General features: G+C 33.2%; 1 protein-coding gene across 14 annotated transcripts in view; it reads left to right on the top strand.

Moving 5' to 3' along the window:
* MYCBP2 (MYC binding protein 2) overlaps positions 1 to 14616 on the top strand; it is a 292153-nt gene that overhangs the window by 211878 nt on the left and 65659 nt on the right. For 7 of the 14 annotated variants that reach the window (XM_030921889.1, XM_030921892.1, XM_030921894.1 and 4 more), the window contains 2 exons: positions 3881 to 4003; positions 6914 to 7093. In XM_030921889.1, coding sequence (XP_030777749.1) covers positions 3881 to 4003; positions 6914 to 7093 — 303 coding nt within the window. The remainder of the gene's footprint in view (positions 1 to 3880; positions 4004 to 6913; positions 7094 to 14616) is intronic. The other 7 variants (XM_010374615.2, XM_030921895.1, XM_030921897.1 and 4 more) reach the window with 2 other exon arrangements.

The raw sequence follows: 14616 nt of genomic DNA on the forward strand, positions 1-14616 counted from the left end.
TTGTCTTAGGGAAAGAGCATTGAATAAATGCATAGTGTCTTTAGAGTTTCCTGTTGTTAGATTTTCAAGTTTAAATTTTATTTTACCTTTTTCAACGTTGATCTCACTTAATAAAATATATTCCTTTTTGTCCCCCTCTCTTTGATATCTTGGTGGCAAAAATTTGTTCTTCAAAGTTGAGACCACATTATCTCTTGTGTGAAGCTGTAACTGATCACAACAGAGCCAAGAATTTCTTGTGTTCCTAAAGAATTCTGCTCACCACTAGAAAAAAAATTGGTTCTATCATAGTGAAGTTCATGTTTATTTCTTCATACCCAGTTATGAGTCCCTTGTGGACAGGCACATGGTTTTTGTCTTTGCATGCCTAGTTCTGAAACAGTTTGACATGTACTAGTTGCTCATGAAGTTTTGTAATACAACTTGAATTATAAAAATAATAGCACATCAAAATAAGTATGTAAGCAAACATGGACTTGTCTGCCAAATCCCAAAATTTATAGGATGAGGTTAGATGAATAAGAGAACATGCATCTTTATTCAAAAGATAATAAATTTATAATACTTATTATTCCAAGAGGCAATATGACCATAAATATGGATTCAAAAAAGGTTTGAAATTTGCAGTAATGATGGAGTACCTTTGGAGATATCTCCCTTTTTCCCCCCACAACACACCTTTGAGGTAGGTGTTAAAATCTTCAATTTATAAGTAAGGAAACTCAAGCTTGTAGAATTTAAAATGATGTGTCTACTGTTGTACAGTAGGTGACATAGCAGATGTAAGACTTCAGCCAGAATCTTCATTCATGTTTTAAATGCTGTACTCATTACACCATGCTGTACACATTGAGAACAACTTGAGAACCTACCTCCTCCCCTTGTTTTTCCCAGATAAACTTTTTTTTAGTCTAAGATGATGTGGTCATAAAATAATGTCCTGAGACAGTGGAACTATTCATTTGAAAAAGATAAGGGTTCTGCTTGATATAAATCGACATTTACTAAATGACTTTTTCACTTACTATGTGCTTATTATATATTACTATATATTTACCACATATTCATAAATTTTTAAACATTTTTCTTTATATAGGAATATTCAGATATAAATGAAAATACCTAAGGTGAAATCAATTTTATTTAAGATAATTTAAATATGAGAACAGCTTAGGTGACTTCCAAAGGACTTTTCTAGCTTAACTGGTAGTACAACAAAATATATAAGAGTGGATTCTGAAGTAGGACTGCCACGGTACTGATCCCAGCTATACAATTTTTTACTCATGTGACCTTGACCAAGTTAACCTAATATCTCTGTGCCTCAGTTTTCCCATTTCTAAAAGGATTTTATAAGTCATAACCACATAAATTTGATATGAAGACTAAATGAGCAAGTAACAGATAAAGCTAATGGATGGTAAGTTAGGTATTATTGTTAAAACGCAAAATGCCTTCCATACTAAGGATCAAGTTTTAACCTGGGAAATTTTATTCTTATAAACTTAGAAGATAGAAGCTTCTTGCAAGATAAAATGCCTCTTAAGTTAGAGTATCATTTAAGAGAAGTTTAAATTTTTCTCTGTAATCAGTTAATCATCTTTTACTCTTGATATATAGATACAGATATAAATATAAATATTTGGTGATCATGTAAAGCTTAATATTTAAATATAAAACCTAGAGCGATAAGGAAAGAAATGACATGAAGTTAGTGCCTTTAAATCACTACTATTAGTTGATGTGCTGCCCAAATAGTCTGTTCAGTGGTGATAATATTTAATATGGAAATACAAAGATTTGGCACTGTGGTAATTTATATGAAGTCGTGTGAGTAAAACAAAAGCTTTCCTCTTTGTAAAAATTCTCTATTGGTCTTTTAAATCTGTAGTAGGTAAAGTTACTGCTGTGGTAAAAACAGACTTCACTCTGGATGCTAGACCATTCTTAGTCTAGAGGGGAAGCAGTACTATCTTTTCTGTTCAGTTTACTGTTCATGGGTGTTTTTTTTTTTTTTTTTTTTTTTTTTTTTTTTTTGAGACATAGTCTTGCTCTGTCGCCCAGGCTGGAGTGCAGTGGCACGATCTCCACTCACTGCAAGCTCCACTTCCCGGGTTCACACCATTCTCCTGCCTCAGCCTCCTGAGTAGCTGGGACTACAGGTGCCCACCACCGCGCCCGGCTAATTTTTTTAAAATGTATTTTTAGTAGAGACGGGGTTTCACCATGTTAGCCAGGATGGTCTTGATCTCCTGACCTCGTGATCCGCCCATCTCGGCCTCCCAAAGTGCTGGGATTACAGGCGTGAGCCACCGCACCCGGCCTCATGGGTGTTTTTTGAAGAAACATTCCACTGCTGAAATAGTGCATGCTGAAGAGTATTGCCTAATAAGGGAAGTGCTAGGATTGATTTTTTAAATAAAGTCTACAAATGCTGGTAAAGGGATAGATTATACAGTACCACTGGTACAGCAGAATTAAAATTTACAGGTAGGAAGGAAACACTCTACCACACCTTGTCTGTAGTTCCCTGTTCTGTTTAAAGGAATATTGACTTTCAAAAAATATATTTAAGATATCTAAAGATATTTTAAAATAAGATATTTAAAAATAGATTGAAGATATTTCATTTTTCATAAGGTTATTTTAATGGAATTAATACCTAAATATATTTAAGATATCTAAAGATATTTTAAAATAAGATATTTTAAAATATGCTTGATATTTCATTTTTCATAAGGTTATTTTAATGGAATAAATACCTTTTCCCCCCGATTTTACTTGACAGACTTTATTTTGCCTTTTTTGGCTGGCATTAATATGGATATTTAGCTAAGGTATTGTTTTATATTAGACAGAATCTTGGAGCCTCCTGATTGTTCATAGGGGATTAATTTAGTTTGCATATTTTATAGGTCGCATCTTGCCATTTGTAAATGGATAAAACATTTGCCATTTTCTGCTTGAAATAAGAATTTGATGCATTTATAGACTTTGATTTTTTTTTTTTTTTTTTTTTGAGACGGAGTCTCGCTCTGTCGCCCAGGCTGGAGTGCAGTGGCCGGATCTCAGCTCACTGCAAGCTCCGCCTCCCGGGTCCACGCCATTCTCCTGCCTCAGCCTCCCGAGTAGCTGGGACTACAGGCGCCCGCCATCTCGCCCGGCTAATTTTTTTGTATTTTTTAAGTGGAGACGGGGTTTCACTGTGTTAGCCAGGATGGTCTCGACCTCCTGACCTTGTGATCCGCCCGCCTCGGCCTCCCAAAGTGCTGGGATTACAGGCTTGAGCCACCGCGCCCGGCCATAGACTTTGATTATGTAACATTGTTTATTATTATCCTTCTATTTGGGAAAAGTATCTTTATGTAATAAAATAAGTTAAAAGTTAAGTTTTCCATAATTTTCACATTCATAACTTAGAACAGTTAACAAATGAAAATTCCTTTTGGTACTAGATATTAGTTTTTTTCTCTATTCTAATACTAATATACAAAATACTTTTATTTCTGGTTTATAGGTTATTCATTTTTGTTTTACAAACTTCTCTTGTATAAATTTGTTACAAATACAAAGAGTTCCTGGTCCAGAAGTATTAGTATGCATTCAGTAATATATCCTATCACAATAAAAGTAAATGGGCTTCATAAGAGCATATCTCATTTCTAAATTTCACTGTGTATTTGATAAATAAAAATAAAGATTTGTCAGGTGCTTTGTTAATGTTAAAATGACGTGGCTGGTATTTTAATTTTTCAAATCTAGACATGAGCTTATTTTAAAATCTAATCATCATAAAATCTTTTGCAATTTTCTGTCTTTGTTGTATGAATAGGGAATAGCATATAAGAAACTAATGTTACAGCTGTGGCTTTTATTGTAGAACAAGTTCTTCTGGATCAGAATTCTCAAACTCCTCCTCCAAGCCCTTTCTCAGTGCAAGCTTTTAATAAAGGGGCAAGTTGCAGTGCCCAAGGATTTGATTATGGACTCGGAAATAACAAAGGTAGGTGTTTAAAACTAAGTATTTTACTTACCTAACTTCAATATTTTTTATTACCTTCTCTTTTATACACTTTTTATTTGTGTTCACCCAGAAATCTTTATTAAATTAAAATTTGTTTCTGGAAAGCTAATACAAAATGTTTACAAAGGTCTTCTTTTCATAGTTTTTTTTTTTTTTTTTTTTTTTGGTTTGTTTTGTTTTGGTTTTGGTTTTACCAGTTTTGGCTTAAGTTTCTGAGTGTGCTTGCTTATTTTTTCTATTTAAAAAACACTCATTTTTATTTCATATCCTAAAGATTCTATTTCACTAAATCTAGTAAAATGTTATTTTTATCATCCACTTATTAGGATGGTAAGGTTAATGAGCAACAAAGAACTTTCTAAATTATCCATTTAAAATCAGACTATTACTTAAATAATCAGACTATTACTTAAAATAATATTTTAAGTAATGTTACACATGAGCTTTATAAAATTTATGTGGTTTTGAATTTCTAACCCAGTAATCTTAATTTAGAATTATGTGAAATGATATGTTTGGTGTTAGTATCTGTAATAAAACCAGAAAGTTGTAAAAATTAAAAAATCCAAAGTCATATGAATATAAAATATATATAGCTGTTTTGGCTGCATTAATGGAAGAGACCAGCATCATGGACTGTCCAAACAATAGTTAATTTTTAAACAATTTATGCTGGAGGTTCATCAGAAATTGCATTTTTATGTGAATTCACACACTCTTGTTCTTTCCTATGTACCTGATCTAGACTCCTTCAAAATCAGCCCTATTGTCCACAGGTAACATACAGCTGGGTCATGGGTAAAAGGGAGCAGATAGCCTACGTGGAAATAATTTTACTTTAATTTTATTTAAATTAATTCACAGGACTTGATTCCAAGGAACAAATACAGTGTCATTATACCTGACTTGCGGAACAAGTGAAAAAATAAAACGGTGAACAAAATACAGAATTACATCAATGTATAAGGAATATTCTGTTTAAAATAAAACTACTTCTATTGAATAGCTTCGTTACTTTCCACAGGGTATTTTTATGAAGGAAACCTAGCCACAAGATTTTTTTTTACTCCCTTGAATTAGCCTATCCCATAAGATTGGGTATTATCTGCTCACTTACTTCGGGGTACCTGATTTCCATTAATTTAAGCTAGATCTTTGTACTTACATAGTGTAAATGCTTGGTGGTGTTTTCTTTATGTCCCTTTCTCTTTACCTTTGTCAACTCTTAAATTAAAATCTCAGCATTTGCTTACTGCTACTATATCTCTATATAGTAATGTTTTAAAGCCTTGTTTAACACAAGTTGTATGCTTTCAGTCTTTAAAATGTCTGTCATTGTACTGATAGCTATCATAGTAAATCAGTCTTTATAATTTATTAAAATAGATGTAAATGTTTAAGAGACACAAACATTGCCGAGAAAATTTGTTATTATATAGAAATAATGAAGTATTACTTTTTAAACGTGTGATTTTTGTGAATATCGTTCAAAAAATAGCATGTCCTTATGCCAGGCATAGTGGCACATGCCTATAGTCCCAGCTACTTGGGAGGCTGAGGCAGCAGAATCACTTGAGGCCAGGAGTTTAAGGATGTAGTCTGCTATAGTCGTGCCTGTGAATAGCTACATGCTCCATCCTGCGCAACAGAACAGGATCCTGTTTTTTTAAAAAAAATTAATAAGTCTGCTCTTATTAACAAGCTTTTAAAATATTTAGATAGAGCAAAGAAATAATAAGAAATTTAAACTTGATGAAATATATCTGACTTTATTATCTGTAACAGTAGTTCCCATTTTAACTCTTAATACTGTCCAAGATCAAAGAACTGTTTTTTGTAAAAGTTTTTTTTTCCTGAAAACAATATTTTAGAAAATTCTTCATGATCGCTAATTTTTTTTCATCTAATCTACAGCATTTATTTATTATTTCAAAAGAAAGATATGTGGCTCATGTACACAGTTCTTTCCACATAAATCTATCCCTTGTAGGTACTTCAGTTGAAATTTTTGCATATGAAACTTTATTATATTTAGGAAATATGACTAGAAGGTTAGTATTTTACAGTTTCTGCATCACCTAGTCTGGATGTAGTTCCCTCTCCCCACCTCGACCATCATTTAAACTATTTAATGTACATATTCTCACAAATAAGGAGTTATCCATCAGATTATTTCATTATCTTAAAAAAGATTTTGTGAAATCTTTTGGTTCAAGGAAAAATGTTAAAATTGATATTTTCGATATTATTCAAATTAGGTAGCTCATAATCCTTTTTGTCTTATAGGACTTACAGGTTTTTAAATTATTCCTCTAAGCAAAATATTTCATGCTTTTAAAGTAGAATTTCTTTGGCAGTAACAACTTAAAAAAGAAAATATTAATTTATAACTATAATGTAAACACATTGCTATGTTAATAACATACTTTGCCCGATTAATTGTGCTTTTTAAAAGAAAAACTGCTAATTGCTTATTTTCTGCATGAAATATACTGCCGATGAGGCAGGGTGGTATTAGTCATTGTTCGGAATTATGGAGAAGGCATCATTTACTTAGATCTTCATTTATATATGTTCAATATTGAAGCAATTTATCACTGATTCTTCATAGAGTCTTCATTCTCCCCTACGTAATGAGAGATATTATATATGAATGTAAATGGATTTGTTTTTATAGATGGGCTTCTATATAAGATTTGGTGGGGTGCTTCCATTAAAAAAAAAAAAAAGGCATGCAAAATTTGGTCCCTAATTTGAGGATGATTAATAGTCACCAATTTTCACTCATTTCTGAATTGGCATGGTTTTATTTAGTGTTCAACTCTCTCTGAATGTCATAAAGCACCATTTACTTTGCCATTTTGGATGTTAATGAATAACGAGTTGTAGTTTTGACTGTTTTACCCACTGCAGGTGACCAACTGAGTGCCATATTGAATTCCATTCAGTCACGACCCAATCTCCCAGCTCCTTCCATCTTTGATCAAGCTGCAAAACCTCCCTCTTCCCTAGTACACAGCCCATTTGTGTTCGGACAGCCCCTTTCCTTCCAGCAGCCTCAGCTTCAGAGTAAGTCTGTCAGCCTTACCTGCCTCATCAAGCATTTCTGAAGCTTTGTTCTGAGTTATTTATCAGTTACTAATTAGTTATCAACTCACCTGACTGGTTTTTTTTAAATTAGGATGTTATCCCCCCCACATTTTTGAAATATTTAAGCTATTCTGAGCCAAGACATTCTGCAGCTAAGACATTTAAAGTTGCTTTAAAGTTCATATGCATGACTATGGTAAGCATCACATATAGGGACACTTTCAGTGGATTTTTGTTACTTCAGGATATCCTAAAAGGATAAAGCTATTTCACTCTATTAGTGGGTAGAAGAAAGACTGTACTTGTTTGGGCAGGTTTGTTTGTTTTTTCTGAGTGAATTTGGTATCTATGAAATGTGTGACAATTTAGGTTTCCCGGTTTTCTCAAATTGTTGTTTCCTATCTTTATTTTTATTTTTTTGTTGTTCCTTATATGTTAAATTGATCATTTGATTCTAGTTCTGCCTTTTAGGATTGCTCTAGTCCTTCATCCATGATAGTAATTCACATTAGTTTGGAAAAGATACCCCCAAAAAAATTATCCTTAACTGAGTGTTCTTTTTTCTTAACCTCCTGAACCTTCCACATAAACTTTTCAAAGCTCTATTCAGTGTGACAACAGTGTGCTCTTCTTGGGATTCAGTTCTCATTAATTGAATCAGTTAGTTTGTGAAAGTCTCAGCTTGTATACCATTGTTCAGATTCAATTGCACAACCTCTTTGCTTTGGTAAACGACATTCACACTTAGGTCTAAGTTATTTTTTATGGAAAAATACTTTAATAACTGTTACTAGGGTCATGTAAAAGAGTGCTAGCTGATTTAGTTTTTATTAAGAACTAGGATAGTATGTAGCTAGCAAATGATGTTATTCATTACTTTATCCACTTTAGGTAAAGGGTATACAAGAGTATAAACTTTTCTGGGTTTCCACTATCCATTAGGAAAGTTTAATTAATGAAACTAATTAGTTTGGAAATATAAGTACTATCAATGTCTAGCTTATTATCATCTTCATGTATAATATTAATTTGAATGTTAAGAGAAGAATTTCAAATAAACAAAATAGTGTCACGTGTGTGAAATAGTTTTTTCCTTCTATGATAAATATTATTTCAGAAGAATGAAAAAGAAGTGAAGAGTTAGTTTATTAATTTTGTGTTGCATCAGACTTTTTACATTTACATGTACTACTTAAGCTTCAAGAAGTTTTAAAGGTAAGGACAAGGGGAAAAACATAGAGGAAAAACATCAGGATCAGTCAGGTAGAAAATTTATACTAGAAAATTTAAATTCATTCATATTCAAATTCAGTTTTAAACGAAAAATTGCCTATGTCATAGCAGTAGCAGAAAAAAGAACTAAGGAGCAAGGAGAACCTTTTTGTTCTATCTAAAGAATCATTGCAAGTCTTTACAAAAACAAACATAATTACTATTTTTATTTTACCAAATTTAATTAATAAAATATTTCAAAACAATAAGCAGTAATAAAAGTTGATTTGTGTCTTCCAGAGAACAACAGTTTCTAGGTGACATTGTGTCAATACAATTTTATGCATACGTGTTATCAGTACCAGCACTTTATTTACCACTGTCTTGGAGCAAATTTGAAATCATGGCTTAACTGTGTTTCAATTAGCAATTTTCTGAATCATTACTTGCCTATAGTCCAACAATGGAAATTACTTAGGTCTTGTTTTAAACTTCTTATTCGCAACAGGATGTCACTAAATTTTGACTTCCAAATTCCAGAAAATGGAAGTCTCAATCGTTAGCATAACAAAAAAAAAGTATGGAATCTGAAAATAGTTTTAATTTTTTTAAATAGTTCAGAATTGTATTTTTTACATCATATTAGGAAAGGTAAATGTGGCAGAGTGCCAACATCTGTTAAGACTCCCCAAGCACGATATTCTTCCCTGAACCTCACTGCCATGTATCCCACTAGCATATCACCTATACTTTAGAAGATGGTTTATTCATAGTGAACTTCCCTATGCTATTTAGTAAAATGAGAATCATTTTTGTCTTATACTTCTGTGATACTAAATAAATCATTATGTAGAAGACCGTATTCACTGAATTTTGTTTATACTGATAGTCGCCACTGTGTACTAAACATTGTACTTAAGCACTTTAATACAGCCTCATTTGAGATACTGTCTCTTATCTCTGTTTTACAGAGACAGAAACAGAGGCTTAGGGAGGATAAATGATTTGTCCCAGAAACATACATAGTAAAATGGTAGAGCCAGAACTTGAGGTCAGTTCTGTTAACTACAAAGGCTGTTTTAAAAATTCAGCCTTACGTTGGTAAATATTGCAAAATCTATTCTAATATATATATTTTTTAAATTTATATTTAAACTAGGTCTGGCATCTAGAGTATTAGCTTTGCTCAGATTTGATTATTTTTCTTTTTATAGTTTGTTTTTTTAATGTAACAGTAGTTTGAATGGAAAAAAAGATTTCCTAAATATCATAACTCAAGATCCTGGTTAACTAGAAAAATTCTACAAAGAAACACATCAACTGATGCATGGTTTAACTTCATCTAGCATTTCTGTGAGCATCATTATCTGTAATTCTTTGGGGTTTTTTTCTGAATCATAGTTTTTTCACCTATCTTTGGAAATTTAAAAATAATCTGGCACATTAAGTTAATTTGATACCTTTTCTTTAGAATCAGGCAACATTTTATTCTGTAAAATAGAGTACTTGGTAATTTTTAAATTAGCAAAATTATTTGATTTTATATACATAGAAATTATTTCAAGTGTTATTCTAGTGAAGTAGAATGTTACAGAAGTAAAAGTTAACAAATTTCCCTTATGTATGTGCACACAGAGACATGAAAAAGAAAAGTGTGTATATGGGATTTTTCTTTACTGTTCTATAATTTGTTTTTTAATGTTAAAACTAGTTATATAGTTTTTAGAATTGGTAAGCAATTTGGCAATAAAATTTTAGTGGACCAAAGTGGAGAATGATATCTGTGGCTGCTTTCTTTAAGAATATTACATTCCTTATTTTCATTATCCCAATTTCTCTTGAAAGTTTCATTTTATGTCCTGTACCTTCTGACAGTGTCTTACACATCACAGGCATTCAAGGAGTGTTTATTGACTATAGGTACTTAAGATTAGCATTTCATCAATTTAAGATCTTGTGTTTTTCTATTATGGTATTCCAGTGTTTCCTCAGAGAACATCTTCAAAGAAGAGAATTTATTTCTTTCACTTAGTAATTGAAGCCAACTATACTGTGACAGTATGATGTATGATAATTGCAGGTTTATACTGATTGAATTCTAAGCAAGATTCTCCAACTGAGAAACTATATTGCAAATGACTTCATTTAAACATAGCATTTTATCACTTTCTACCTACTACTCCAGAGGGTGAATAGTTTTTCAACATTTATTTATTTATTTGTGGTAGAAAATGGCAAATAAAACTGAAGACAATTTACTTTTCTCCCAGATACTTTTATATAATTTTTTTTATTTTTTAATGTTTTAATTTTGATGGGTACCTAGTAGACATCTCCCAGCAATTTTAAACATGAAATATACAATATATGTCAAAATACATAGTACTTTCAAGCACAGATATGATAGCTCTAGATTAGCTTGCAACAGGAGTTTTTCTATTATACTCGTAAGTCACATTTTTATGTGGGACAAAAAAAATGTTAAATGTGACCCCAAAATATATTTGGATATCTGCATGACTATTTGTTTACATTTGAGAATACAAACACACTGAAGTACTGTGTTTACTTAGCTTGTAGAACATAGTTGTGGGAAGACTTTCAGCTCAGATTTCCCCTCTGGCTACTTACTAGCTCGCTAAGTTATTTGACAGGTCTGAATTTTTGTTAGCTCATTATAAAATGGGATTCCCAATAAATGTTATCTTTTGATATTATTATTGCCGTTTGATGCAAATACTTAATACCTCTCATGCTTTGAGGAAAATATAGAAAAAGTCCCTCTCTGAAAGAGAGCAGTCTATTCTCAGTGTGGAATGAGCTGCAGGAAGGGATTTAGAAAGGGACAAATGAGGTTTCCTAGCTCCTTTTGGGTCTATTTTTGCAATATAATTTGATTACTTTTTTTAAGATTAATTCTTAATGTATTTAGACTACATTCAGATGTTAGTGTGAATGTTAGCATAAAAGCCAGGTTTGTTTGTAAGGCTTAGACTGGGTCATTTCTACCCTGGATTATAATCTCAGCACTGTATTTGTCAGTTTGTTGTTTGCCTGCTTTGAAGGTATGTGGATGAAGCACTTGATTTAGGAAGGAGGACCTGTAGGATTTAATCCGTTTTAGAAAATTAGAGTCAGCATTGGTTCAAATATCGAAGTTTAATAAAACTTTTCCACTTCACCCTATAACATCTGTCACAACAACCAACATATTTATTTTAGTTTGGGGTCTAACATCTCTGGCATCCCTACAAATACTAATCATTTTATCCATTTACTGAGCTGAGCCATCTTCTTAGTAACATAAAAGCCTTGACCCAGGTATTTTGTTTTGCCGCTTCATCAGTGATTTATTCATCCACCCTTTACTTCATCATAGGAATTCAAACCTGCAAAGAATGCTGATGTTTCTAAAAGACATTTTGTCCCAGTCATTTGTTTGCTTTCTCCTGGCTTGATTTGACCTTTTATCTCTCCCTCTTCCCCTACCTCTTTATTTGCTACTGTGTTTATTTCACCCTTCATTACCATCTTTCTTTAGATGACTTACTCATTCTTCCATTTATTCATCTGCTTTTATTAAGTATCTACTCTGTGCTAGATTATGGTGATGAGCAAGGTAAAAAAACAAAAAACCATGATCGCTGATCTTGAAGGCTTCTAGAATATTTAAGAGATAACATAGTTAAAGAAAAAATGATGGCATGTTTTAAGTGCAACAAGAGCAGCAGTCACAGGATGCAATGGAAACATAGGAGAGAAAGCGTCTGGCTCAGCTAGGCAAGATTAGAGAAACATTCTAAAAAGAGGCAGGTCCTCCTCAGAGTGTTGAAGGACTTGTGAGAATTTATCAGGCAAGGAGGAGTGAAGATGAGGAAGGAGGTTAATGGAGCATTCCAACTATAAGGATAAAATGAGCTACATTACAGAGATCCAATGAATCACAAAGTATTTATTGAGTCCACCTACGTGCCATGCAGTGTACTAAGCACTGTTCATGCAGAGGGCCAGTTTGGAGTAACGAAACTCCAAAGTTTGATTAGAATAGGCTCAGCAGAAAAGGGAGAAAGAGAAATTGGAGACAATAAGTATAGAGAAGTGTGTCAAGATTTGATCTAAAGAGAAGATACGAGGAGAGAAGATAGAAGATCTGCAGGGGTTTTTGTTCTGTTTTGTTTGTTAATGGAAAAAAAAAGTTTATCAAGGTTGTTTTCTAATGAGAGTAGTTCAGTTGAAAGAAATATTAATAATGCAGGAGGGTAAGGAGAATTACTGGCACAATATTCTTTAATGGAAGAGGGGATGCAGATCAGGTATAGTGACTCACACCTATATTCCCAGCATTTGGGGAGGCCAAGGTAGGAGGATGGCTTGAGGCCAGGAGTTTGAGACCAGCCAAGACAACGTAGCAAGCCCTTTTTTCTGTAAAAAGTTTTTAAAAAATCAGCCGGGCATAGTGATGCACACCTGTAATCCTAGCTAAGTGGGAGGCTGAGGCAGGCAAATCACTCAAGCCCAGGAGTTCGAGGCTGCAGTCAGCCATAATTGCATGCCACCACACTCTAGCCTGAGCAACAGAGTGAGACCTTGTCTTTGTATGTGTATAAAATCAAGAAGAGGGGATATAGTCCAGTGCAAAGTGGAAAGGTTGGCTAAGTAGGATCATAAATAGTTACCATGATAACAAGCAAGAAGGAAGAATGTATATTATTGGGAGCTGTTTTTTCTAAGTAAAATAAGAGGCCGTTATCTACTCAGAGTTACCATGGAGAGACTGCGTTGATAGTTTGAGGAAAGAGAAGATATGAGATAGTAAAAGCTAACATATGTCAAATATTTATCACGTGCCAGGCACCATTCATGGGAATCAACTTTGGTCCCCATCCAAGAACATGGTTCATTTGAGAAACTTCAGCCATGTGCAGCTTTAAGTGACCTAGTGACAGTGTCTTATATTAGAGAGGATGGGGCTGGATCATGAAGGGTCTTGTAAGCCATACTTATTTTAGACTTTACGTGTAGTGAATAAATGGAGAGAGCACATGGAGGAAATTGTCGTGCAGAATTTTAAATAAAAAGTGATATGATCACTTTTACATTTGTGACAGATAACTGAAAATATGAAAAAGGTCCTGGAGAAAGGGAGAATGTTGGAAGCAAAGAGTCCAGAGAAGAGCTGAGTAGGGTTTAAGCTAAGGTTAATTGCAGGGAGAATGTGGAAGAAATATTTACACAGTGAAATGCTTAGGACCAGCCTGGACAACAAAGCAAGACCCTGTCTCTACTTAAAAAAAAAAAAAAAAAAAAATTGCCAAGCATTGAGGGCTGCACCTGTATTCCAGGCTACTTGGGAGGCTGAAGCAGGAGGATTCCTTGAGTCCAGGAGTTTGAGGCTATAGTGAGCTACAATCTAGCCTGAGTGAACACAGCTAGACCCTGCCTCTTTAAAAAAAAATAAAAGAAGTGACATGCTGATTAAAGTTAGGAGCCAATCTCAAATGACATCCACTTTTATGCTCTGTTTTGAAAGATAATATCTTACCTAGTATCAAGAATAAAGAATAAAACCATCTTTTAAGAAAAAATGAGTTCAGTTGGGTGACTTAGCTCCAATTGGCTATAATATAACTTGAAATTGAGAAACATATTTAGCATTCTTATAGTTAAAGATGACATTGTTGACTGACAAGTGGAAAATATAAGATTATTCATATATTACACACATTTTATTAAAAATATTATTAAAGCATTCTCATGATTTTGCACTCAATTTAGAAAGGATTAGGTCTGCTACATCTCCCACTTTGTTATTCTCTCAAACGTCTATACTGTAGTATATCTCATTACTTAAGCTGAACAGAACAAAATGTTCATTTTTTATAATCAGACTTCTCATCCTTATCATCAGATTTTCTTTCCTCCTTTTGTTTATTTAAGAAATGTGCATCATTAGCAACCAGTATGTCTTATGATGGCATAATTTCAAGTGTTCTAGGGGCCTAAGAAGTTATCCAGCTCTCATTTTGAGATGAGAGAATTCTTGCTGACTTGCCCAAAGTCATAGCTGGCTAATCTAGGACTTGAACATGAGAGTCTGCTAATTCACTCCAGTGATTTTTTCCAACTGCATCTCAGTTATCTTACATAGATTGCAAGAAGTGAGACAGACTAGGTCATTTAGTCCAACTTTGCTATTTTATACTTTAAATCCTTCAACAACATCCCTGATAAACTTTTGCCAGGCCGGTAATTAACAGTATCACAAGGCCGTTCTGATTGTCTGTGTTTCT

The sequence above is a fragment of the Rhinopithecus roxellana genome, chromosome 18 (assembly GCF_007565055.1).
Source record: "Rhinopithecus roxellana isolate Shanxi Qingling chromosome 18, ASM756505v1, whole genome shotgun sequence".
Lineage (NCBI taxonomy): Eukaryota > Metazoa > Chordata > Mammalia > Primates > Cercopithecidae > Rhinopithecus > Rhinopithecus roxellana.